At 37.2% G+C, this 27,422-nt stretch overlaps 2 protein-coding genes across 7 annotated transcripts; one reads left to right on the plus strand and one right to left on the minus strand.

Moving 5' to 3' along the window:
• The first annotated feature begins 8,120 nt into the window (after nucleotides 1-8,120).
• On the plus strand, nucleotides 8,121-19,661 carry LOC103716535 (uncharacterized). 5 transcript variants are annotated; one of them, XM_008804568.6, is made up of 13 exons: nucleotides 8,277-8,533; nucleotides 9,067-9,121; nucleotides 9,740-10,026; nucleotides 10,116-10,190; nucleotides 10,309-10,367; nucleotides 10,456-10,591; nucleotides 11,119-11,215; nucleotides 11,380-11,446; nucleotides 15,477-15,575; nucleotides 17,073-17,162; nucleotides 17,782-17,936; nucleotides 18,536-18,637; nucleotides 19,355-19,661. In XM_008804568.6, exons 3-13 carry the CDS (start codon nucleotides 9,774-9,776, stop codon nucleotides 19,449-19,451), a joined length of 1,230 nt encoding a protein of 409 aa, XP_008802790.2. In that variant the 5' UTR covers nucleotides 8,277-8,533; nucleotides 9,067-9,121; nucleotides 9,740-9,773; the 3' UTR covers nucleotides 19,452-19,661. The 5 variants fall into 5 exon arrangements, with proteins under 5 accessions (XP_008802798.2, XP_008802790.2, XP_088568357.2 ...); XM_008804576.6 differs by lacking the exon at nucleotides 9,067-9,121 and having other exon boundaries at nucleotides 8,121-8,533; XM_088712231.2 differs by lacking the exon at nucleotides 9,067-9,121 and having other exon boundaries at nucleotides 17,064-17,162.
• Nucleotides 19,662-20,915: 1,254 nt separating this feature from the next.
• On the minus strand, nucleotides 20,916-26,475 carry LOC103716524 (Cwf18 pre-mRNA splicing factor). Of its 2 annotated transcripts, none has more exons than XM_026808471.4 (6): nucleotides 26,343-26,475; nucleotides 25,979-26,146; nucleotides 23,963-24,127; nucleotides 21,566-21,698; nucleotides 21,367-21,481; nucleotides 20,916-21,216 (listed from the first exon to the last, which is right to left on the minus strand). In XM_026808471.4, the coding sequence occupies exons 2-6, from the start codon at nucleotides 26,134-26,136 to the stop codon at nucleotides 21,158-21,160; spliced, it is 630 nt and encodes a 209-aa protein (XP_026664272.1). In that variant the 5' UTR covers nucleotides 26,137-26,146; nucleotides 26,343-26,475; the 3' UTR covers nucleotides 20,916-21,157. The 2 variants fall into 2 exon arrangements, with proteins under 2 accessions (XP_026664272.1, XP_026664269.1); XM_026808468.4 differs by lacking the exon at nucleotides 26,343-26,475 and adding an exon at nucleotides 26,271-26,289 and having other exon boundaries at nucleotides 20,977-21,216.
• Nucleotides 26,476-27,422: the final 947 nt, after the last annotated feature.

Here is a 27,422-nt window from a genome sequence, read left to right on the forward strand (position 1 = left end):
AATTAGAGGTAGGTGGCTGTGGAGTATTCTCAAAATAAATAAGATTAGCAATTCACTATGATTGACAGCACTAAATTCTCAAACTGAAGTTTATGATGATTTCAGACCAACATTGTTTATCTTCGATCTTTGCTAGCTGAGGTCCCAGGCCTTTGTAATGTCATCATCAACAAAATAAGGGGAAAGTAGTGCTATTCCATGCAAGAGCAAATGTTGAAAGCTCTCTTTTAAAAGATGCCAGGATAATTCTAACATATTAAGGAGATGCAGTACATACGTTAGCAAGAGACGGTAAAGAAGAAAGGGACTCTCTTGGTCGTTCTTGGTGACACTTTGCTGCTGACTTGAGAAGAGAGGTGCCTACTATCATACACAACAATTAATGCAGCTAAAACGACTCAATCAACAGGACACATGAAGGAGCCCTTGAAGCCTCTGAAAGGTGCATGGACTATTTTTTATGTTCTCAAGTGCCCCATGATTGCCTGTAAGAGTTCTGATAGCTGCTTGCGCCACCAACGGCTCTCTTTGAAAGACTGGAACGCAGCAGAAGGTCACGGACATGACGAGTGTTCGGCCAAGGAAAAAAAATTAATAAGAAAGCAACTGGGAGTCACGCATCAAGGCCAGGTGGAGAGCTTCTCAGACGGAGCTATTGCTATCAAAGATACCACGTGGTTTCATTCAGCGGTTCCTTGGACCCAGGGGGATGTCTCTTACGTAGGTGTAAGACAAGTAGGTGGTCGTCTCAACAAATTCTGCTTTCTGCCAGTTCTCGTGTGGCATGAGAGTACTATATATATAACCCACAAGATGCTTGTGATGTAATTATTTTTTTTCTCTCTCTTTTTTTTCAATCATTTTTGAAATATAATATATCATTATAATAAATATAAGATTTCAACGGTCAAATTTTTATTTTACATTAAACAATAAACTCTATTGATGGTTGGGTAGAAACTCTCATTATTAATATTAGTATCATTGATATCAACATTCATATGACGAATGAAAAACTCTATACTAACTGAGCCCGTGCAGAACCTCCTCTTATTAACACTAACGTTGCTATTATTGGTTTCACGTGAAGCATGAATTTTTTCCCCTTGTTCTTCTCTTTGCTTTTAAAATATAATATTGTAATGTAACAAATTTTAATAAAATAGAGCGTTTTGATAGTCAAATGTTTATTATACATTAAGCAATGAACTTAACGATAATAGTTAAGCATGGTACTATCAGAATCATTATTTTTTGTTGCATAGTAAGCAACGAACAAAATAATTCTCGTATGGCATAACAGTAATATATAACTCATGCATATTGTAATTTTTTTTATTTTTTAATTATTTTTGAAATACAATATAATAGTATAACAAATTATAGCAGATAGGAGGTTCAACGGTCAAATTTTTGTTACGCATTAAGTAATGAACCTTAATGATGGCTGAGTAAAAACTCGCTATTAGCATGTGTATACCGATATCAGCGTCCACATAATGAACGAAAAACTTTGCACCAACCAATCATGTGTAGGAACTTCTTCTATTAATACTAACATTATTAATATTATTCTTATGTAAAGCATGGATCTTTTTCCCTTCTTCTTCTATCTATTTGAAAATAAAATATAATAATATAACAAATTATGATAAATAATGTTTAGAAGTTATTTTTTTTTTACATTAAGCAATGAACCTAATAATGTTTGAGCACGTTAATACCAAAATTATTAATATCCATAGAATATTAAGTAATAAACTTTAATTAATGATGGCCAACATATTAATACATACGTTTGTATAAGCTTAGTGATCGAACAAAAGCTTCTGCCATTAATAACAATATCCGTATGGCGAACGAAAATTTTTGCAGAAGCTTTATTTTCATATAGAAACTTTTGCCATCAATACCGACATAGTTACTTTCTTTATTTTTAATTATTTTTGAAATGTAATATAATAATTTGACAAATTATAATAAATACAAAATTTTAATAGTTAAATTTCTGTTGTATATTAAATGATGAATTCTATTGATGGTTTTATACGGATGTGATCAAAATGGGTGGTGAACGGATAACCTCTGTATTGGTGTGTGTGTGGACACACATACACACACACTAATTTTATAAACCATGTGATGCACGGATATAGTCATTTTCTCGGTTTTCAATTTGCACTTGAAATGTTATAGCGATGTAATTAATAAATTTTATTTGAAATGTAATGCAGGGTTGTCGAAACCGGAGAGGCGCTCTGGAGAACGGTAGCGGACGAGAGGCGGGCCACGTGGCATGAAACCGATGATGTGGCATATACACGCCAACGACTGCCACGTGGTACGGTCGGTTGGGATATTTTGGTCCCTGTCGGTCCAAAGCCTTCCCATGACGTCGCGCCCGCATCATCTGGCGTCCGTAGAAGGCCACGTGGAGGATTTGGGCGGTGGCAGGTACGATCCGTCCTTTTCCGCGCGCCGCCCGTGTGATTATTGGGGACACGTGGTTAACTTTATAGCACACGACAGTGGATGGAACGATCCACGCCTCTTCTGCCTCTTTTCTTAGAACCTTACATTTTGTAGTCCAATCAAACCAAATAAAATAGGCCAATTTTTTTTAAAAAAACACTTTGAGGAACAATGTTGACCGCCCTGATGTGATTTTTAGCTACTGCTCTAGTTATGCTGATCCTAAAATGACGTATATATGCATGAGACTTTTAGTCATCAAGAATTCCTTGGCATGATTTAACAAGGATATGATTATAGTTGAAGATAATGGATTACGAAGGTTGATCATTGTTGTTGTTTGATTATATCCTTGTTTATATAACAATAATTGTTATATAAATTGGTGTAATAATTTGAATTACAAAATATTATTTAAATTGAATGATCCGTGCATGCAAAGTTATTCTCATTTCACAGTAAAATGATGGCTATGTGATTATGTAAATGCATGTCATGCATATAGAACTATAGAACTATCTGATATATCTTTTTTATTATAAGGCCTCGAAATCCAGCCATGCATGGAACAAGTGACTATAATTTATTATTTCTCACTAATATAGTATAATTAGAGTTCATTATTTCTCTCTTGACAATGAGTTGGATACTAATTATTATAGTAGAATTATTTCTGTTATTTAGAACATGCTTACATCATTTCACAAGGACTAAAGAAGGAAAAAGGATGAAATGTGTAAGGCTTGCATATTCTAGATTGGCACAAAATTATAGTAGCCTTTTGCTTTAGTTTGATGCATATATCTATCTCTGCATATTTGAGAATTTTTTTTTGTCATAGCTATCACACAAAAAAAAATGTAGGACAAAACTTAAGCTGCTTACTCAAGTGTTACACCCTCCCATTCTCCAATGTACTATGCCATTCTCCAAAACTTAAGATATTGTACATAGACACATACAATATCCATGGAAATCCTTTTCAAATGGAACAATCCTAGATATCAGAGACCTTTTTGTCCAATTTATGCAGGGGAGAACGGAAATTGATTAGCACAATTACTTGTCATCTGCTTGTGGAAAAATGCGGTCATTATTTCTTTTTTTTTTTGAGGAAAAGTATTTCGATGTTCCTGCTATCAAAGAAAATCATTCATTTACTTCTAAACAAATTTAAATTTCATTAGTTCATAGACATTAGCTACTCATCCACAGAGTGACTGTAGAGACGCTAATCAACTAGATGATATTAGCACTTGTTTATTAGCCAAACCAGAAGATCCAAGCTTTCTCATTCTAGAAGCTTGGTACCCCTCTATGGTGGTGATAGATGATTGAAAGATATTTTGATGATACAATATTTTAACATCTTCTATACTAGGTAGCATGGAAACATTCTTTGGACCATTTAAACTTCACAAAAAATGTTTCCTTGTTTGCCATAAGAGCCAATTGGCAAAAGACAAAGGCAAGCCTAAGAGAACCAATCTAAAAGCATGAATAGTAAAAGCGTAGGACTTATTTAAAGCCTCCAGTTGCTGCATCTCTTGCAGCAGCCAGGCAGGCCTAATCTGCAGGACATTATTGAAAGAGAATGAACTCTTTTCTTCATTTTCTTCCAATGCAATGAAGGTCCAAAAAGATGCATGACTCTTCTGAAAAACTTGTTGATTGAGCCACTTAAGTAGCATAGCTCGTTGAATCCACTGAACGGGATAGACTACATATGAATTCACTGAATTCATTGATCTACTTAGTGAATAATCTTTAACAACGTTTTTAATTGCATGATGGATACATGTATACCTTGTCACCTTTAATCCCTTTGATTGTGAAGTGGATGTCAATTGTATATTTTGCCCTCTAAGCAATGTTTTAGATCCTAGAGAGATTGGCGCACTGACAGAAGAAGGTAGTTTTCTTGAGAAACAGGAAGAGGTAGTTGTTAGTATAGTGTGATGCTATCATTTCTCATGATAGTGTATTTAATTGTTGTTCTTTGGTCCTACGTTTTTAATAGTCAATAATTTTATGGTCCCAGGTGATGTTCAGTTAATTGAAATGTCGTTGGCTTGATCACCAGTTAACTAATTTATGTTAATCGTAGCTTATCCATAAAATATTTTCTTATAAGCACATAATGATGCATACTGAGGCCTATTCTTATCATATCCTAAAAGAACCCGGGAAGTTTCAATTTGATTTGTCGCCAAAGTTTCCACTAGTTGACAAGTTCCTATTAAAACAATTGCAAGATAACTCTATCAAAAAGAAAAATTTCAACTAATCCTTAGCCCTAATTCATTATGGGGTAAAGTTGTATCGTCGAAGTAGAAATTTCAGGGGAGTTGGCAATAGTATGAATGTGGAATAAGGAAATGCTCTACTATTTGGAAGTTTAATTGAAAGGAAGCTCATCTTGCAAATGAATGATTTCATTTGGATGATTGGTTTAGGCAGACAATTGATCCTTTTCAGCATATTGGATTTCTACCACTCCTGTTAATCTTCAACCTCTGACCATCAATATTGATAATTATAGGCAAGACCTTAAGTTCTGTGACATGATTACTGAACATAGGACCTATTGATGTCCAAAGACTGGGATCTATTATTCCACTAGAATTGGTCAACCATATATGTAGAATTTCTATAGCTAAAGGTTGCTGGTCAGCTCAGAAAGCACGGGGGAAGAATAGGGCTAACAAAATCAGCTTGAAAGAGGTCTATCATGTTGAGGAATAATCCCACATTCGAGAGGTTAAGGACTCTAATCGTGTTTATAAAATTATGGGCCCATCCACCTACTAGTTTAAGCTTAGAGTTGGATCTTAACATGGTATGGGTGAGCACTTTTTGGTGGCATATGCAATGGAGGAAACCCCCTTAACAAAGCGAAGCTCCAATCTACCCGAGTTATTTCATGTTCAAAATCAAAGTCCTTTCTCCATACAGCAAGGTATTGGGACAACTTAGGTTCTTCTGAGCCCCCTTAATCTTCTCCCACTTATGTCAAATGGTTGTGCCCTCCCATTGGTAGAAAATTTTGAAGGCTCATCGGCAGGAGCTAGGTTTATAATAAGAACTATTGACAATAGGATGATTCAGTTCTCCGCAAGATTACTTCCTCACAGTTCTCTGGTTGAAGCCGAGTCGCAGGCTGCTTGGTTTGGGTTAGCACAAACCACATACAAGGCTACTCAGGTGTGGCACAAAGGTGATTCATACACTATTGTTCAGTGGCTAAACGATTCAAGGAGGCTGCATTCTCATCATCAATGCCTTCTACTTCAAGATCTTTGCTGACTAAAGAAAGTCCTGCTCATTTATAAAACTACACACATCTTTAGAAAGGGGAATCATGTTGAGATTCATTGCAAAGTCCTAATTTTATTAGGATTTGGGTCCATGTTAAGTTAGGTTGAGCCTTAGCGTCAATGTACTTAAATTTGCTTTTTAATGGAGGTGGGAGATGGTGATGTTTTGATCCTGTAGTGGGAGAGAGAGTATGGTTGTATAAAGAAGGGGAGAGAGTGACATGTGAGCTGGATTTTTTTTCTCTCCCAAATTTTTTCTTCCACCACTGTTGCTTGATTTGATTGGTGATTACTCCGAGACACATGATCTACATTGAGAATTATGCCATTGTACAAGCCAATCAGTTGATTAGTTAGCAAATCAAGGCTTAAAAGGGAACTTAAAATTTGACTATATTCCCTTTGACTCTTTTGAAGGTTTTGGATGTGTTTTTCTTAGGTTTTAATTGATTCGTTATACTCTTTTTTATTTTGGCTTTAAAAAAGCAGTAGTTTTAAATGAAATAACCTTTGACATTCCTGATATCCTAGAAATTAGCAATGTTTTATCAGTGCAATTGTGCAATATCATAATCAGCAAGTTTGGTTTGCCTATATGTGTATTTATGGTACATTATTTTATATTGCTCACGAGCATAAGTCAATGACTAAATAGATGAGAAAAGAATAAGTTTGGATTTTCTATGGTGTGTGGTTTGCACTATGAAATAGTTGCTTTTTTACTTTTTCATAAAATCTAGAAATCACCAAGAAAGATGCAAAATCTAGTAGTGGATCTGCGATCTTGAATATCACCATCTTAGTCTATGTAAGAATAAGCTTGAAGATCAACACAAGAATTTGAAGAATAGTACACTACAGGAAATTATGCCCTCAATATAGCATAATAAACAGAATGAGGGGCTCACATAAATGGACTAACAATGTAGACAACATGACTTTTATTAGGCTTGCAATAGTGAGATAGATAAACAAGTTGTCGATATAATGTGAGATTTGAAAGAAGAACTCCATTAGTAGATCGATATTTAATATTAAGCTCAAGTACTATAACAACAACTATACTATCAGTCAAGCTAGCACTACTGATATTCTGGCATATTTCACTTTCGAGAGAAACTATCTTCGAGATATATTCCGCACTTCGATCCCAATAAAGTGTTTACAGGACTTAAGTCATCCATTCAGAAGTATGTGCTTAAGTGGCATTGCATGGCATGTATACCATCATGATCACTTCCTATAAGGATCATATCATCAACAATCTAAGAAATCCTAGACTTACTTAGCAGTCTTATATTTTCCAAGTTACATACAGATAGTGGGATATACCGTGCTAGCAATTTAGATGATAATTTAAATATTATCCATGTCCCATTCATCAAGTTTAGGAATATAATTATCGCCAAGACGCTCCTTCTTACCACTAATATATTTTCCATTGGCCTCTACCTTAAATAAAGCTATGCATAAGATATAACCAATGATTATAGTTAGAACTATCTTCATCTGACTTGATTGAGATGTGTTGAAGAATCTCAAAAACCATTCTAGAACTGTATAGGGAGTAGAGATCAGCATAATACTTGATCAGATTCAGTGCGTTGCAAGTCTTTGTAGTACCAAAGAAACTTCTCTTATCAAATCTGAGATGGCAGCAAACTAAGATCTTTGAAGTTTACTAAGCTTCAAGTTGGATCAATTAGTTGGTGATATCATCGGGTTTTTAGTCATTCTTGCACTGGAGCAAGAAAGAGGTGATTTGACCGACTCTTCCAAAAAAGCAGAAAGCCCTCTAATTGGATCATATACAAGTTCCAGAAGAGGCAAAGCTGATCACAATGAAGCTAGAGTCTCCATAGATTAATATATAGATTGACTCTGAGTCGAGCTAGGTTGGGTTGGAGATTTTATAGCCGATGAAAAAGCACAAAACACAAACTCAGAAACGTAGCATAACTCAACTCATAACTATAGTGGCTCTAATACTATAACAAAATATTGGTAAAAAAAAACAGAAATTCCATTTATTCTTGGGCGGACCTCTATCTATAAAGATGTACAAATGCACAGCAGATAATATTACAAGATATACAACATATGATGCAAAGTAAATATGAAAGACGGCGATGCAACTAATAAAGGGACCGGTTATCAATTTACCATTAATTTTATAGGTCTCTCCTGATATTAAAGCCTGAAACCTAGTTTTTTAAAAAATGACCTCTAATCCCACATCATCCTTGATTAATAAGATAATTAATATTTAATTCACTACCAGAGGTTACAAACCTAATGAAAAGGATTAACTAAACCCTACCCCCAAAAGGAGAGGTAGATCCTCTCCTTCTGTGCAGAAAACTCCAGATCCCAATCATTCAGCCAGCCAACCACAAGCCTGCCAGGAGTCTAACGGAGACGTTTGTTTACCTTTCGGCAGAAAGGGGCCTTCCCACCCTTTAAAAGCCTCCATCTTGGGCGCTATTTGGACGCTGCTCTATTCTCCGCTCTCTCGACTCCGAGCTCCGAGACCTCGCCCAAGAATTCGCCAAGAATCCCCCATTTCTAGGGGTGCGCGTTCCCAATTCTCTTGCTTTCGACGGCCTCTCCGTTGATTCTTTCAGCCGCACCCGCGAATCTAGGGTTCCCGGTTGAGTAGATCTCGAGACGGTGGCCCGCCGTCTCGACCCAATGCTTCTACAGGAAGGAACCTACAGATGAGATTCGAATCGTCTGATTGCAGTGTAATCTCTGTCTCTTCGTACTCTTCTCTTTCTTGGACTGTTTCCTGTCTCAATTCCTCCATGTCCTTTTAGATAGAGGGAATTGTGATTGTTTCTGGGTTGCTTTTGATCCGTTTTAGGTCATATTGTCTTCAAGATTCGATCTTTCTCTCTGGGTTTAAACTCGTTTCTTTGCAGTGAGATATACATTCAAGAATTCTGTTGTGGAATTCCGATGGTCTTGGATTTGTTTTTCGTTTGTTAGGATGATTGCTTGGATCGATTTGTTTGGAAATCTTCTACTCGAGTTTGTTAGGATGATGAAGGTTTTCGTTTTTTTTCAAATTTAACATACTGCTTTCCTTTGAAGTTTTCATTTCCTCGAGGAATTTATGAGAACCGGTACATGTAGGTCAAGTTGCAAACATCTTTTTGATGTCTGGTTACCATCATCCAAAGAAATTAATCCATCTCATCATGCCTTTTGTTTTTGTTTTTTTTTTCTTCATATCTTTTTGTCGGTTTGTCTTGGGACGTGTGAAACGCTTGTGCAGAGATCAAGCATCGCTCGAGTGGCTCAAGTTAGCTTCTGAAAGGTAGAAAGAAAAGGTGAGCGTAGTAGTTGTCATATGGACTTACTAGTTTGGAACAAGTCTTTTGAGTATTCTAGACATGAATTCTGATGTAATGCCCGTGAGTCACCTAGTGCTTTGTTGGTTGGCATTTATTTAATCTCTCTGTTTCAAGCCACGTATCATCTATGTCCTATGAGGATTCCTTTAATCTGAGAGTGTCAAAGTGAGTTGTCCTATAGATTTTGGACATTTTTTAGCTTTAATTCTGAGGAGGTGTGCTGTCTTCTTGATTATCAAGGATTGCCTTCTTCTTCTTCAGTTCTCTCGTTTTCTTTCCTTGTTTTGATTTTGTGGGGGCTCTACTTTCAGTATTCTCCTTGCAATTGATTGCCGCCAGGGTTTCATCCCATGTTTATACTCTGCTCGCCATGTGGATTCCCTTAATTGTTATAAAAGCAAAGCGAATTGTACAGTAGTCTTCAGGCATTTCCTGTTTAACTTTCAGTGCTATATTCCTTATCTTGATTATAGAGGACCACCCTTTACTTTTAGATTTTGCCTACCTCTTTTCTGGTCTTGATTGTATCATCTTATATATCTATTCTTATCACCTCTAAAGGATTTCTAATTATGTTTTTTGTTTTATTTTTAGCATAAGTTGCTTCGGCAAAAATAAATTCCAAGAAATGGGATGCCTGGCATCAAAACCTAAAGATGCGGGTGGTAACAAAAGATGGCCGGGGACTGCTGGAGTGGTGGCTGTGTTTGTGCCAGGATTGCGTATCCCTAAAGGTGTTGACTTATCTCGCCCATTGGGTAATAGCTTGTCAAGAAGTTTAGTGGAACACCTCTCAGCTCTGAGAACTCGCATAGTTGTCATGGCTGCCCAAGAGGCACCGACTGTGAAAAAGCCTAGGCGGAAGACAGCTACACAACATGGTTTGCAGCTTTGCAGTCTTTATGCTGTTTTCAGTTCAATCAGTTTGGACAGGAAAGCACCCAATTAAAACTAGTTTTGGTGTCTGCAGGAGGTTCTTCATTGGCTGATCTTCTAAAGGCTTTGGAGGATTACTTGCCAGTGCTACTGGGATTGGTTAAAAATGGTAATTTAAACGTAGTTTTGATGACTTAACTTTATATTTTTTTAATGTTTCTACTCTCATGCCATATTTATTCAGTTTGTTTTTGACTCTTGACAGTTGCATGAACTATAATTTACAGGAAGTCAGTTAAAAGATACTGTACAGTTTGTGTGGGTTAATCAGGAGGATGATGCAGAGGTGGGTCTCCATACCATTAGATCATAGAATGTTTTCTTTGACGAAAATGGGCAGGCCTGATGGCTGATACTGATAACTATTTTTGCAGGAAACAGGCATGGCAAATGCTTGGTATGAGGTGTTGTCAGTTCTACATTTGATGTCTATGCTGTGTTTTTCTGAAGCCAATTCTTTGCTTCTTCCTAAAACGTCTAATGATGATTGCCAGCCAAAGGTATCTGAAGGTGGGTGCTATACGCTAGATTATGGGTGACTGATAGAGCATCATCATCTTATGTCCTGTTTTCACTATTTCTTGTGCAGCTGTCATTATGCCTGAACATGTTCTCACTCAGTTGCATATACTCTTTTTAATGAAAACATATATTTGTTTTAATTTCAAAGCTCACTAAAACCTAGACTCACAGTATCTCTTTTATCATGGTAACCCAGCTCACTTTCTTCATGTGAAGATTTATGTCTTTTTTTGCTAGCATAATACTGATAGTGTCACAAAGTACTAAATAATTGGGCTGGTCATTTGCTTTATGGGTCATGTAATCCTGCTCATCTAAACATACATGTAATCTCACAATGTGGTGATCCTAACCATTTTCTTGCACTCATAAGCTTATTTTTTCTATTATTATACTTTTATATCATTTGATTATTTGTTGTAGATGAGCATATTCCTTTTTCTGGGTACTGCATACATGTTGATGACTGTCAGTAATGCAACTTATGATCATGATTTTGTGCAACTTTGTTGCAGAGAATAGACGAACCTCCATTGATGTTTTCTTAAAGGCAGCAGGATATTTGGATTGTGCTATTCGGGATGTTCTTCCTCAAATTCCTCCGGATATGAGGTTCATAAATCATGTTCTCTTTTTAATTGTCAAAGCTTGATGAAACTTCCTGAAACTTTTTTCCCGTATAGAACTTGTGTAGAATCTAGGATTCCTTATGTGGTGTTTGTATTGTTTTGGAGCTTAGGGTGTTTTGACATTTTCACCATTGTTGTAACTTGTAGGAAAGATCTTCCTCTAGACCTAGCTGAAGGAGTGCTTCGAGCTCTTTGCATGCAAGCATTAGGTCAGGTACTAATTTATTCTCCAATATCTTTTGGTACATTATGTGCTGTCTAGACAATCATTCTTGAGTTGGTGCTGTCAGTTTCTTCTTCTTAATTTCTGAACTATAACTAATAATGATTAGTGCAACTATTTAGAGTTTTTACATTTCTTGCTAGGGTTGGCAATTGCCATGTATTATAGTAACTGTATTATCTCTAAACTCATTGAACTTAGAATATAATATGTGATTAAACTATTCATGATGTAAATATGCCTTTTATTTTATTCCATATTATTCTTGTGTTCTAAAAGCATGTTTGCAGATGAATGGATCTTTGGTTACGGAGCGAGGCAGGATACTCAATTCTCCCATGTTCTTAATTGTGTTAATGAAGGTTTGATGTGTTCTAGGGCTGATGAGGAGAGTTTGAGTAATTTTTTGTGCTCTAGCATTGATAGGGAGAGTCATGTGGTTGTAAAGTGTGCTTTGGTAGTGAATCTTGTATCCAAGATGGCATATTAATGTTGTGAGTCTGAAAGAACATGGTTAGTCCCATGATGAACTTGTAGATTTTTATTAGGGTGGTGTGGGTCAGGTTTGTGGTATGAAGTATTGGAGAAAATTATGTACAATTACAATCAAGCTGTGGCTATGTTGCATGGTTTGGTGGTTGGGCAACAAATGCATCTGAGCTGATCTTAGGGTAAAGATATAGTAAAGCTAGAAATGATGAGATTAGTATGAGGAAATAAGGGGAAGCCAAAAAGTTGCATTGATAGGAAATGAGGTTTCAATATGCCTCGAGATACCTTGGTCATGTAAGACAGAGCAAAGGCCCCTGTGAGAAAGGGAATGCAGGTGTGGTTATAGAAGGGAAAGGAGGAGTTGCCCTAAGATTATTGAGATGGAGTTGACACAAAACGAACTCAAGCAGCTTGATTTAATTGTAGATGTAGAGTTAGAAGGTATGGATGTTGAGAATGACCTACTATGGATGTAATGACAAAATATAGTCTCAATAGTACTAGCGGCAGCAGGTTAGATTAGTAGCAGCAGGTTAGATTATATAAGCTCCATTTTTATTGTTTTTGCTTGTGGTCTATTGTATCATCTTTGAAATTCTTTATTTCTTTCTTTATTCTTGTAACACTAACTCTGTAATTATCAGGTGGCTACTGCCTACCAGCATGGTATAAGCCTAGAATATTTACAGCTGGCAAAAACTTCTGTTCAATCGTGGTGCCTCCTTAATAGGACTTTTATTCACCTGGTCCACCCCATCTTTACGGAATACATACACGCGCGCACATATATAGTGCAGCTAGTATGTGAGCACCTTCATAATAACCCAAATAAGGTTGCTTTGATACTCAGCACCAATAATCTGAGGTACTGGTTGTGATCTACTATCTCTAGACTACTTACTATCAAAAAGTAATGTGATTTGGAAATCCTAGCCTATGTATCGCTTGCATCTAGTGGTAAAAAATAGACGGTTTACATAATACAAACTATACATATATCTGCATCCATAGGCTAGGGATCTCTAAATCATATGATTTTTCGTTAGTAAGTAGTTTAGAAATAGTATATCACATCTAATGGCTTGGATCATTAGTGTCGGGTTGCTAGCTCAAGTTTTACAACAATTTTTGGATCAGGATTACGATAAAAGAAAATGATTATAAGATGAGATTGTTTAATCTTGCAAGATCGGAAAGCTTCTATTTATTGATCAAAGGTTGATCATTTGTTGCTTTTAGGGATCGGAGGAACTAAGGTGCTTTGTTAAGACTATATGACAAATTGGTTTGAATGGTTTTTGGCTGGGAAGAGATTTATTGTCATTTGGAGTACCTACTTCATTTAAAGATTTATTGTCATTTGGAGTACCTACTTCATTTAAAGCTATAGTAATAGTAATCTATTTTTCAATGACATGTGTTTTCGGAGCTCCTCAGTCGGTAATAACAAAAACCAAAGAGCTTTCCAAGTGACTTCTGCTGAAGCTGAAGGTTTAACCCCACATGTAGGAATTCATTGTTTGAAGTGAAAAGGTCTGTTGAATGAGAAGAGGGGAGGATTAGGGATTGAAAATATGGAAGTTTGTCTTTGGCCTAATTGGCAAACATATTACTCATCTAAAGTAACACTTCTAGTGTTTGGGATCTGGGTCCTTGAGGAATTTGCATTGTAATGGAAGTATAGCTTTGGCTTTATCAATGTAAACCATTGGCTATATGCATCAGATAATTAATAAATGTCTTCCCACTTATGCTTCGCTTGGATTTCACTTTTTATCATTAGTTGGTAAATGATCTAGTTGGCCAGACCACCTAGCTGTGCTTTGTTCAGTATACAGCTCATTTATGCATTCTTGGCTTTAGCCTTCATTAAAATTGTTGGCCATTGCCCTAATAAAAAATTTTCTCTTTGGTTACCTTTTGCACCATGTTATTTGAAAGCTAGATAGTCTCTTCCACCCTACTAAAATAGTTGAATATTGAGCAGAGATTGACACCACTGCACTATTTGTTCTGCTTTGCGGGATCTCTTCAATTTGTTAATTTACTACTTTGTTGGTTTTGAATGTTATCATATGGCTATCTATTCTGTTCCCATGAACGAGCCAAGCAAATTAGTTTGTATATTCTTTAGCTCACCAATTGAGTCTGGTACTCTGCCATTTCCTTATATCTGGCCCATGCATCTAAGGAGATTCTTCATAAAATCCTTGTTGTGACATGCTTTTAGTACCTATTAGGGAGCACTCAATACACGATACTTTGTAAGTTTGATGGGCCGTTAAATGTATTGATTGTATCCTGGATTATGCGTCTGGACACAGACATTCAGAGTTACATAAATTCTTTTGATAATCCTGGATAATCCTGTAATAATTTCATGCCAAGACAAACCTAGTTGTGTTTAAACTATAATTTGGATAACCCCGCATATGCAAGCACATAAGATTCCACGCCATGTTATGAGCATATTGTCAAATTGAACTACTAAAATTGTAATAAAAGAATTATGAGATGATGGTAGATGGTACAAGGCTTGTTTCTTTATGCTATATATTTTCACACATATATATAGGTGGCAACATGCATAATCTTCAGCGCTTACATTTTTGAAATTGGGAATTTTTAATTTTACCATGCATATTTTCAACAGCTCAGTATTTTGATGGCTATCAAAGTTAACAACCGATGAGCAAAACTGTTGAAAATTGTATATATATGATCACTGAGGTGTGCAAAATTTAGGTTTTGCAGTTGTATTGGTTCTGCCATTTGTGATACTAAGAAACTGTAAACCTTCAGGTCCAAGTGATATTTGTTTCTGTATGGTACTGACCAGGGATTTGCCAGCTTTCCTTTATTCCCAATAAGCAGTCCCTATGAATTGAAGATTTGAATGATTTGTTTGTTACATTGAATGGATTAGGGTCATATATGTTCTGGGCTTCCTAACAGTAGCGGGCTCACTTCATTTTTTCATCAGTCATGTTCTTGAAGTTTGAGAGTATTACATACTTGAAGACTGTTAACAACATTGTTGGAGGACAACATATTAGGTGTTCTTATATTGTAAATGTTAAATTACATGGTAAGCTTGGTAACATCTAGTGAACAGTCTTTGTCAATCACTTAGAAATTGAAAATCACTTCTATATATTTATGAGCATTATGAATATTTATATTTGCTCATGTTGGTCAGTAAATTAAGACAAATATTCAAGTATAAGGATAAGAGAGCGAAAAAGGAACTAACTCCAAAACAAAGCAACCCACCATAGTTCAAGGTACTTTCTTTAAAGTATTGATATGAAGAACTTATGGGTGCTGCTTTTTAGATTTTTATCACTTTTCTGTACAGTATTTTTAAGATACTCTTAATGGACACATTATCTGAACGCTTTCAATGTCAGGTCACACCTTTAGAATGGTTGGTCTATGCATGAGTACTTTTTGTTTTTTGTTTAGCAATAAATGTTAGTGAAAATCTCTTCAATCATTTGACTTATATGTGGTTTTTTTCGCCCTATAGACCATTGAAATTCAACTTGGAATGGCAATGGATTGTCCCAAGGCCACACTAGCTGTGAAACGACGGTTGGCATGTGAGATGGTGAAGTGTTGGCATGAGGTATAGTGACATTTCTTCCCTCATCCCTGGGCCATCTACAACATTTATCCTTTCTACCTTTCTGTAAGTTCACCATCACTGATGGGGATCTCTCTCTCTCTCTCTCATGCATATTTGAACCGCACTGGACATTGATTCGGACTAGGGATTGGGTCACTGGTTCAACCTGCTGGACTAGAGACATATAAAAAATGTCTAAAATTATTAGAATTTTTCTAACTTTAAATACTAAAAGTTTGAAATGGCCTCATATTTTTTGTAATAATTTCCTTTACCAATACTAATAATTTATTGTCAACTCTAGAATAACATTAGTGGCCAGTAGGGTTTGGGATGGGATTGGGAAGTTTGAAGAGGGCTATAGTTGGATGTTGGTCAAAGGGGGAGGGACTGTGGCTTAGAGGGGGCTGCATTTGGATGCGGAGGAGGGCTAGGAGTTAGGGCTGGATTGCTTGAGGTAAGGGTGGTAGTACGGCTTCAGGCGTAAGAGAAGAAGAGACGGAGGGAGCCAGAGGTGGGGGGAAGGGCTGGAGCAGGATCTGGAGGTGGGTATAGGAATGGAGCAAAGGGGAGAGTGATGTCAATTTATTCGTAAATCTTCTAATTTTAAATAGGTAAAGTTTGAAAGAATTCAAGCATTACTTTTATAATGATTCTTTTCATAAATACTAATGATTTATTTATGTCAAGTTTCAAATAACAATTGGCAGCTCTGGGGGTTTGAGGATCGTACTTGCAGGAGGTCTGTGGGTGGGTACAGTTGGATTACTTGAGGCAGGCGCAAAAATGGGTCTGACAGCTGGTGCTTTTTTTTTTCTTTTGCGCGCCCCGGGGGGGGGGGGGGGGGGAGTGATCATCAACCATACAATTTTCTGGTATCCGTTGTTGTCATTCTTTTCTGATATTTCATCTTTGCTATTTTCATCAGTTTTGCACTTGTTCTTTATATTCATAAGCTAATTTTGAGTGGTTTTTATTTTATTATGTTAATGATAATACATGTTCGCAGTGTTGTCACCTACCCCTTTCCTCATGAAGAAATTAATCAATTCTCGTCATCTTCAAGGAGTGGGCACTGAATGCATAAAGCTTGCATCTGCTCCTTAATTTGCTTTTGTTAACTTGAATGCAATGCTTGCTTCATACTTTAAATTTAGCAAGAATTTCTTCCCACTTTTACATATCATCCTGTGTGTATTGTTTATTTCTGCATGGAATTTAATCTTTGTCGCACTTACACGATGTTTAGGTTCTCTGTAAATATAATCCTGCTATCTAGGGATCTCTGCTGCCCTGCGTGAACTGCAGTTTCTTGGTCCATTTGATCTGTCTCTTACATTTTTTTATCCTATCATCAACTTGCTCGCAAGTGATATAATGGTTGGGTGTCTCCTGTATTAGATCGTGCACGAAATTTTTGCTTAGATGCCATATTAGTGTAAATATGTTTTGCATTGGCAGGTACAAAATTGTACTGAAATATTTCAGTCTTTGCAGGCCCACGACAGCATTACACAGGTTCCGTTAACCAATGGTTATGGGGGGAAGCATCGTCTCTTTATTAAGTGGAAATATGCTGAAGCGAAGGTAATTAATTGTTTTTTTGTTTTATTTTCATGATTTCTGGAGCATTCATTTGATAATTTACTGATAATCAGATGTTGAACTGTTTGACTAGGAATGGATTTTTCACGTTGCATTTTTTTGTGTGTATAAGCGCTCCTGCTACAATTCATTGTGGACTTGAGCGAGCACCCTTCCCAAAGACCATACAAGCTTAAGAACTTATAAGTTATATGTTGGTTCAAATTGTTGGTCAAAATGAGGAAAATCTCTTGACTGATAGGATATGCAATTATGCATTGAAAGTATGGGCTATGCAATTGTCTAGAAGCTATTTTGGAGAAGATGGGTTTGGATAGCAATTAATGATGATGTACAATCTATTAGCTTGTTAATCATGTTAAAATATCTAAACAAGAAAGAGAAGTCACAATTAGATATTTTATACATTCTTGTATGTTTTTGAAAAGATACTTATTATCCTTCTAAGTGCACTTGCTTGCTTCTGGCACAGATTCAAAAATTCTTGTCTTTTTATCTTTTGTTTTCTAGAACTGTAGTATCTGATATAGTTACCTGCCTCCTTTCTAGCATATCATTTTTACACTTGATGACATATGTTTAAAATTCCTTATCATCACAGGCAGCTGCATATTACTACCATGGGCTAATCCTTGATGAAAGGAATACAGAGAAGTCCCATGGGATGGCTATAGCTGCTCTGCAAGCAGGAGAAGAGTTCCTCAAAGAAAGCAAAAGGGCTTGCGAAGCCTTCAATGCAATGCCTCCTGCATCAACGTAATTGCTATCCTTCCTCTTTTACTTGGTTTTTGATGGATCAGTGTCCTTTTGTTTTTGCTATTTTTGCTGTAGCATATTTAGCCCTTATTATTTCTTGGTGGCCTAAATGTCAGCTATCGTTCTTTATTGAGTATGCTTCTGATATGGAGTTGTAAGCACTCCATGACGGAGGGTGCAGTTGGGGAATAGTTGCATTTTTTATCATAATCACTTGTTAGACTTAAGGGCAATTGTTGTCATAGTAATTTTATTTCCCTCCGCTAGCCTTACACCAGCAATAATTTGGTTGATATCAATGCTACATTCAGCTTGTTATCATTTGGAATATTATTATGTGGAAATACTAAAGCGGATGCTGCAAATGACTTACAAGCTTGCTTTATTACATGCTTCAAATATTCTTTTCCTTTTTTTTGGGTCCCAAATTTTGTTTCTTTTTCATCTACTATTGTTTTCTTGCCTTTCTACTGGTATAAATATATTTCTCTGCCACATTCTGAAATCAAATTATGGTCAATATTGATAGTAGGGATTCATCATTTAAAATTATGGGATTATATCATATCTCACATCTGTAACTGTTGGTTTATCTATAGGAATCCCCCTCTTTGGGGATCCGCAAAGTATCTTTCTGAGAAGATCCCCAAATATGTGTCCAGCAAGGTTCGCATCGATAGGGACCTCTATAGTCATGAGAGGTAAGTCTGCAGTTCAACTTAAGATGTTCGATCTAATTCTCTCCTAAAGTCAACTGGCAATCATTTCAATACAGTTTTCAACCTAGACAATATTTTGTCCAAGTTGATTCCTTAACACTATTATTCACTAAGCTTCAAACTTTAGAAATGCAAATTTGCACATATAATATGTGCCATCAACCTCTTTCCATTGGGCTAATATTATTCCTTTTCTGATATTGTTAGTCCACAATAGCATATTCCTCTGGGGAACTCACTCTTTCATAGTTTCATTCTTTCGGGACCTCTGTTCATTCAACTAACATGTGTTACTAAGATGTAAACTTGAGAAAGATAAAATCTAGTTGACATGCACGAGCAAATGGTTAGTCTTCTTGCATTTATGCATACAAAATGACATGACCATGCACACTACATTGTGAATGTTAATGAATCTATAAATGCAAATTCTGAACATGGCAATTTGTACTGCCCGAGATTGTTGTAACCTGAAGTAAAATATTTGTGGCCTATAACATATTTGTCTTTTTTCCCACTTGGCAATTCATACTGCCAAAGACTTTTGTAACATGTCATGGAGTACATAGTGTGGCCAATATCATATTTACGTCTTTTTTCCCACTGAATGACACAAGCTATACATTGATGCAAAAATGGAAGACTACTGATCATCATGAACAGGCTGCTGAAACCCAGTTATCTTGGTGGCATTTGCAGGGGCCTTGAGACAAGACCAACATTGCCAGAATTTGCAGTGGCTGTTAAACCTGATGATTATCAACTTCCCCCATTGGATCCCTCATGGAACGAATAAAATGATCATCAGAAAGCCCAGATCATATGGAGCTGTCGCATTGGAAGAGTACCAGTTGACCTGTAACGTAGCTATATGCCTACACATCAGGGAGAGCCATCTTCTGTCAGTAACAAATGTATGATATATTAATTTACGCACCCCCCCCCCCCCCCCCCCTCCTCGTTTTATTTCAAAGAAAATAAAGTCTTTGCATAGCTTGCTTGTTTATGGGACGTTGTTGTTGTTTACAAGTGTTATATTGCATGTGAAATGTAAATTATGGAAAAAAAAAGCAAAAGAAAAGGGTTTTCTATCAATTTAACTGACCAAGAAATTTTTACCAAAAAAACAAACAAAAAAAACTGACCAAGAAATAATTTTTTCTACTGTGCACTGTTATAGGAGTTGGGATTTATGCATGTGGTATCATCTTGAGAGTGATTAATCTGATTAATGTTGATTGGCAAGCAAAGATTACTGCTACGACTGATTAACAACTTGGTGATGTCATTCATGGTACTCTGTCGTAAGGAAATCTAGGGGGACAAAGGAACTGTTTTGAGTGTTATATCTCCTGCTGCTGCTTTTTTCACAGTAAAGTGGTTCTGAGAGATGCACAATAGATGAGTCCAATGCAAGTATTACAGATAAAGCTCTTGCATTCAGATCTTTCAACAAAAGTATTTGCTGGGTAGAAATCAGGCATAAAAACTTAACAAAGTTGCAAATGCCTTTACGATCCCTGGTTTGGCAAGATCATAAGCGATAAAATGTTTTCCCTAACTTTAAGAAATTGTTGCGACAAGATGTTGGTTGGTTGTGCATATTAAGAGATGAAAGTGTCTGGAAAAGTGACTTTTTTTAGTTGGTTTAAGTTGAGCATCATAAGCCCTTATACACCAGTTGAGTTCCTCCATACAGCTACAGCCAGATGGATTGTTATTAGCCAACTATAGGTTCGACGAAATGGGCGTCGCACAGAAGCAGCGCTGACATGCATAAGGGCAGCAGGGCTTTTGCTAAATGCTCCTTCTATTTAACCTTGCACGTCTAGAATGACATTTTAGGTTTATCTTATTTTAATACTTATTCTATTTTCAATTTTGCTACAATTTGATTCATAGATCTCATCAAAGATGCTTACGGTCTGCCGCTCTTTTTTTTTTTTTTTCATTCATTCTCAAACATAACAGAGTAGACCATAAGTATCTTCTTTAACAGGATCTACTACTTGGACACCATCAAAATTGAAAATAGAACAAGTTCTCGAGCACTAATCAGAAGATAGCTTCAACAAGCTAACGATTCTTCAGTGCCCAAGCAAGAAAGAACAAAAAATGGCATCACTAATACATGGATGGAATCCATTTCCATTCCCGTCTGCCACCTTGTTCATCACATATTCATAAATGAAGCTATTATTCTATGCCATGTTGGCCATACAGTTGAGTCCAAGGACACCAGGAAGTTTCAGCCACGTGGTGCAAAAAACATTGTGTTCTCCTTTCATCTGTTATGTAAGGCACTACACTGAATCTGCATCTCATACTAATTAACGCCTCGTTGTTGCTATCGATGTTTTTGTCCAGTACAGAAGTTTCAATGAGATACTATGGTTCATATCACTCAGTGCAAATGCCCCTTTTCACCCACCCCTTTCCCTCTGAAACTTCAGAATTCTACAGCCAATTACTTGAGTCACTAATCAATTCCAAGCCCCAGCATTAGTCTTCAGCCTCACCATTTTCTGCCTCCAGGGCCTCTTTCTCTTTTTCTTGTTCTTCTGTAGAAGAAAATACAAATGAGAAAAAAGATATGAAGACATACAAACACATGCAAACGTGTACGTGTGCACACTTCCATACACATGCATGCATGCACGCAGACACAGGCGAAGAGAAAACACATCCATTTGCTGAAAGCAAGTGCATACGCATGAGCTGGTATATTGCTTTCTGCGTGCGCCTTTCAAGTTTGTCGAGCTTCTTCTGCACATCTCTACGGAGATCCCAGTTAGGCTTCTTTGGAGCAATATTTACGAAAGGATCCTGCATTTTGAAATCCAACCAGGTTGAGTGACCAAAGATGCAAACGAATCTGGTGCACTTTCAGCTTGTGACATTACTGAATACCTCAATTTTCTCAGGTGGTGGGGGCACAGCAGCGGCTGGGTCTTCAAACTTGGGTAAGACAGCTGGTGTCAACTTACCTTCTTGAAGCTGTTTGTCATGAGGAAGGTAGTTCCTGAACTTCATATTCGGCATTCTGTTAAATAAAAAAATAATTATCATAAGATGATAAATCATCCAATATTCGGTGAATAAAATGCATATTTTCAGAATCTTTTAATCAAGAAAGGAAAGAGGAACCTGGAATATACAACAATTGAAAATGAAAATGAAATGGAACATAACGCTAAGCATGTTATCTTGGTGAAAATTAAACGAGGAAAGAAGAGGACAAAAGAAAGAGAAAGAAGAATATGCACAAAGGGACTCAAAGATTCTGGTTTGCACTGTAGAGGATTCATGACAAACAACCACAACGATAGCTTCTTTTTGAAAGAACAAACTTGGATACTTAAAAATCCTAAACCTTATTCCCTCAAGCTGCAGTTCACCTTGAAGCACCATCTAAAAGAAGTCTCCAATGGAAACCTCATGTTACAACCAACAAACCAATTCTAAAAGCAGTCTCCAATGGAAACCTCATGTCACAAAACCTCATGACATAATACAAATAACTCCGGGGCTTTTGTAGTCGAAACTGTAACTGACCTTAGACTAGACTTTGCTAGTCGAAACTGTAACTGACCTTAGACTTCATAACACCAACCCTACTCAGATAGGAATCCTAAAAATGAAAACCTGTACTTCCTCACTCAAATGCAAATTCCTATCTAACTAAAGATTAACTGTTTTCACCTTAAAAGATATTAAACAACTAAAGTGCTCCAAATATATCTTCCTCGTTTTCATTCTCCACTGTATTAAGACAGAATTTTCTCTAGCTTGAATTATCACCTCCAGTCAGAGTGCAACTCGTCTCTTAGTCAATGTGCTTTAACCGGGGGGTGCAGCTCATACAAGTTGCAGTGATTACCTTTCCTGAGACTACATGCACCTTCTGCTTCGAAATTCCTTACAAACAAATTCGTGTCAGAAATCCCATCAATATCATTACAAATTAAACCAGATGACAATAACAAATTTGGCACCAAATTTATGTAAATGCATATGAATTAATATATTGATTAAAAAGGTAGGATATATAGAAATCCAAGTGAAAGAAAAAGATGAGAAAGGTCATTAACAGATTTCATCAGCGCCTCAAGGAATAAGTGGTTATGATGATGAGATTCAGATTTCTAATCTATTTATATAATTTTCTAAAAAAAGGTAAAAGGAAGGATTGTCTAGAGAAGCAAGGAGATGTAGAATTTTTTTAGGAGGAGGGAGGTAAGAGATAACAAAGAAGAAAATCAGCTAGGGTCAAGGAAGGACACAGAGAATAAGTGATTCTTAAGAAAAGAAGAAGAGGGCAATGTAAGAAGGAAAGAGGTTGCTTTTCTGTGAGGGGGATGACAAGTTAGAATGAAAAAAGCAAGATTAAGAATGGAAAAAGAAAGAGGCAAAAGGAAAAAAGATGTTGATCAATATGTCATTGAGTAAATATAAATTATAAAGATGCTAGATCTTCTTTAAAATATTGCTTTCCTCCACCGTCCTACCCCCTTTTGCTTAGTATATTGACTGCATGACTGGGGGAGAGTAAATAAACGGAATTAAAAAAACCAGTGCTCCTATTAAAGGTTAAACCTTGATAGATAAATGTAAACATTAAAAAAGAGAAAAAATTGTAACCATAATGTGGCAATTGGTATCTTTATTTCATTTCTAGAAATGTTAGTGAGTTAATTCTAACAAGGCCAGGATTGTAGGATTAAAATAACCTGAACTACAATCTAACAAACTCATCTTCTTGTACCATACAAATACTCATGGAGTGATTACTTCGTAATTCCATCATGATACTAAGATAACAACACCTGAAAAAGATTGTGCTTACCAGGAAACTTGTCCTAAAGCGTAGTAAGCATTTGATACAGTTTATAAGCATGATTATTACATGTAATATTTTGTATTACTCATGATCAGAACTCTCCTAAAACATGTAAACTAATGCCAGCTAAGGAATTTCATATAAAAAAAAATATTTGTTTTTTAATCAGAATAGTTGTCATGAAGTGATAGTCCCATTGTTCAAGATTTGAAATATGGTGCTATCATCAGAAGCAAGGAGACTCCATCTTTTTTATATACACTACAAAAAGTGCATTTCTGACTCCAACAAGAATCTTGATGTAATTTAAACCTGAACAGCAGAACAAATAAGCATCTCTTGAAATAGCAATTTCAGCTAGGACATAAGAAACGGCAAAGGAAATAATATGTTGGACAAAGAAAGAAAATTTAGCTCATTGTGTATATATAATTACTCATAGAGCAGCCGGGAACAGAAGAAATTACTTGTCTTCTTCATTTTCCTCAGAGTCTTCTGCATTGCTGTGGCTGTGCACTGAACCTTCATCAGGCATGTCTAAAAGCTCTTTTGCTGTCCTAAGAGCCTTAAGCCTCTCACGGCGTGCAGCAGCAGCTTGCTCTATTAAGTCTTCTTCAACAGCCACGGCTTTCCTGATTATACACATATGTTGAAAGAAAGGAAATTATTTCCAAAGTAGCGACAACAATTTTAAAGAGCAAAATATTTGTTTTTACATTGGACAATTAAAAAGGCACTTCAATAACTAAGCTAAGGTAATAAAGGTGGAAAAAAGCCATGTGCATAACTGCTGGACATAAAAATAATTTTATTGATGCACTCACACCTTTTTGTTTTCTTGGAATGTAATGTATTGTCTTGTAATAAAAAAAATCTTGATTTATCTCAAACATTATCAAGATGCAAAATCACCAGCCCGCAGGAAGATTAAACTCGGCCTTCACTTGAGGAAAATGGTCTTTTATTGCTGAGCATTCTCTGAGTTTTCATCATTTCTATTTTCTCAATTGAGCATCAGCCTCTTTTTTTACTTTTTTCGAAACACTAAGACTCCGACAAATTTCGCCCTTATGGCCGAGCAAAAAATAAAACAAGAAAAAGAATCCTAGAAGAGATAGGAATATGAGAGAAAAGTAAAAAATGGCCATAGATCACGCCCCATGAAAGGCAGAAATATGTAGCTGGAAAAATATTGCCACCTCATAATGAGAAGGAAAATATTGCCACCTCATAATGACAAGTCTCACAAGCGCAACCAGCAAAACGGGACATGTCAAAAGAAAACCCCAAACAGTATAGCTGGAAAAACCGAAAGCAACAAGCTGCAAACCAAAGAAAGCAAAGGTAGTTGCACAGAAAGGGAATCGACCAAAGTCCAAAACCTTCCTAGGATTTACAAATTAGTGCAGAAGCTAATTGAGAGACATCAATTAGCAATGTAACTAGATCCCAGCAAAGCACCCAGAGAACATATATGGCTTAAACCAAAAAAAGGGGGAGCAAATTTCCCAAGGATAGAAACAACGGATAGGATGTGTTTGTTTTAATATCACAAGCATAGATTTTGTCACAAATCTTCCAATTGCCCATCTAAGTTTGCAATCATCCACTAATACTCTATCTCAAGTCAAGTTGCAACAGAAGAAAAGAATTCTTGGTCCATGAAAGTTTTATCCTTCAACAAGTTACCCAAGAACTGAATTCAAGGGCACATTAAGAATCAATATCAAAACATGGTGTGACAACATATTGTATGAAATTTTAAGAACCAGATATACTAATGAGCACCTCCATGATGTATAAAGACCGAGCTAAGAGAACTTACAAACTGCCACCAATTGTTGCAGTTCAACCTGTGATTGTGTGGGCTGTATGTCTAGTTACAACAGTTAGGGCAAAATATATAGTCCCAAATCCATGTACATGGCTGTCTGCAGCAGTGAAACAACGGCAAGCAGATAGCTAGTTGTGGTTTTCAGTTTTGGAATGTGTCCAGCTCTGTTCAGCCAAATATGCCTAGATGCAAGCAAGAGCCATAACATATGATCGGTCTCAAAAGTACTTAATAAAATGGCCATCACATGACCCAGTGGAATGCTAAGGTTTAGGATTATAATTTTTCCTTGTGAGTTCCTTTTTTTTTTTTTGATATATACAAACAAATACGCTCCCCTTTATTTTTAGCTGTTGGATTAGTTTATATCCTGAAACAAGAGCTTGAAAAGGAGAATCGAGTCACAGACAGATTCACTTTAAGTCCATATGCAGCATTCTCATTAATAATTATTGCCTCGACACTCCAGTGTTGAACTTGAAACACCATCCCTACTTCTCAAAGCTAAATTTTAAGACGGAAAAACCATTGTTTCTTGGAAAACTAGTTGCCCGAACTAAATAAAGTGCTCAGAAAGATGTAAAGCACAATAACTAAAGAAGATACCGAAATCAAAACAGAATAAAATACCGAAATCAAGAAATCTCACTTGTCTCCATGACCATCGACCGGACCTTCTCCTTTGCTCTCATCCTGATCGGGCCCGTCGTCCGGCGTGCTCAGATACTCTTTGGCCGCTCTAAGAGCCTCGAGCCTCTCGCGGCGGGCGCTGCTCGCTTGATCGATCGAATCCTCTTCCGTGGTCATCGCTTTTCTTCTGCAACAATCCACAAGAAAGCATCAACAAAGAAGACAGGAACGAAATCACCGAAATAGGTTAAGATCTCCTGGAAAAAAGGGTCGAATCGAGTTAAATCACTCAGGAATTGTTCATTAATTACTTTGAAGTCGATCTGAAGGTGAAAAAAGAGAGAGCTAAAAAGGATTAGAGAGAGAAGGTCGGGATCCTTTACTTTTTCGTCTTCCGGTGTCGCGAGAGACGGGGAGAGAGAGAGAGAGAGAGGGAATTTTGTGCTTAGGCACGGCGGTCTCGAGCGGCCGAAGGAAAGCAGGTCGGTTCGGGAAAAGGAGAGGGTTGGATGCCCAAAAAAAAGACATAAAATTGGGAATCTAGTTTTAGGCACGTGCAACTAGGGCTGGAAGTGAGCCGGGCCGGGCCGGGCCACACCCCTACCCAAGCCCGGCCCGACATTTTTTTTCGGGCTTCAGGCCGGGCCGAGGCCCGAACAATTTTACAGGAACGAGGCCCGAGCCCGGCCCGAGCCTGTTTGGGCCAGCCCATTTGGGCCAGCCCGATTGGATATTAAATCGAAACGGCTGCAAACGGTTGCCTTCATAAGAACCACAGAAGACCATCCAAGATTGCCTTGCCGTTTCGATTTAATAATCACAACAGACAGTGTAGCAAAACCCTTGTCCAAGAATCATCACAACCTCCTCAGATAAAACCACATACCAAGAAGAAGAACAAAAGCCACGGAAATGAAGGAAAAGAAGAAAGAGAGAAAGAAACATAACTTCATTTTGGAGTGGTTCTTTAGGATCATTCAGAGTAAATCTAGTAAGGAAAATAAATTCATTTAAAATAAGTGTTCTTCTTTAGCATTCACAGGTGTAGGCTTCATTTTTCAGAGATGTTCTTTGTACATGTTGAAATGTATTGCAAGAACTCTTAGACTACTAGGTATATGTAATCAACCCAGCGACCGGCGACGAGCTGACAAGAAGCGGAGAAACCCTAGCTCTACGCCTCCGCCGCTCGTCCGCTCTGCGCCTCGGCAAATCCCAACCAAAACGAAGAAGATCCCAACCAAAACGAAGAAGATTCATCTAATCGTACCTCAAAACCTAGCTTCGCCGATGATAGGGTGGTCGGGACTCCTCTTCGCCACTTCGCCGAGCTTGGACGGTCGACGACGACGACGACCAGTCGACGACGACGACGACGACAACCGGAGAAACCCTAGCTCCAGGGGGACCACGCCTCGTCGCCTCCACCGCTCGTCCGCGACGCGCCGACGCCTCTGCAAATC

This window comes from Phoenix dactylifera, chromosome 16 (genome assembly GCF_051530095.1).
Source record: "Phoenix dactylifera cultivar Ajwa chromosome 16, Ajwa_hap1_PhDact_Kaust_v1.1, whole genome shotgun sequence".
NCBI lineage: Eukaryota > Viridiplantae > Streptophyta > Magnoliopsida > Arecales > Arecaceae > Phoenix > Phoenix dactylifera.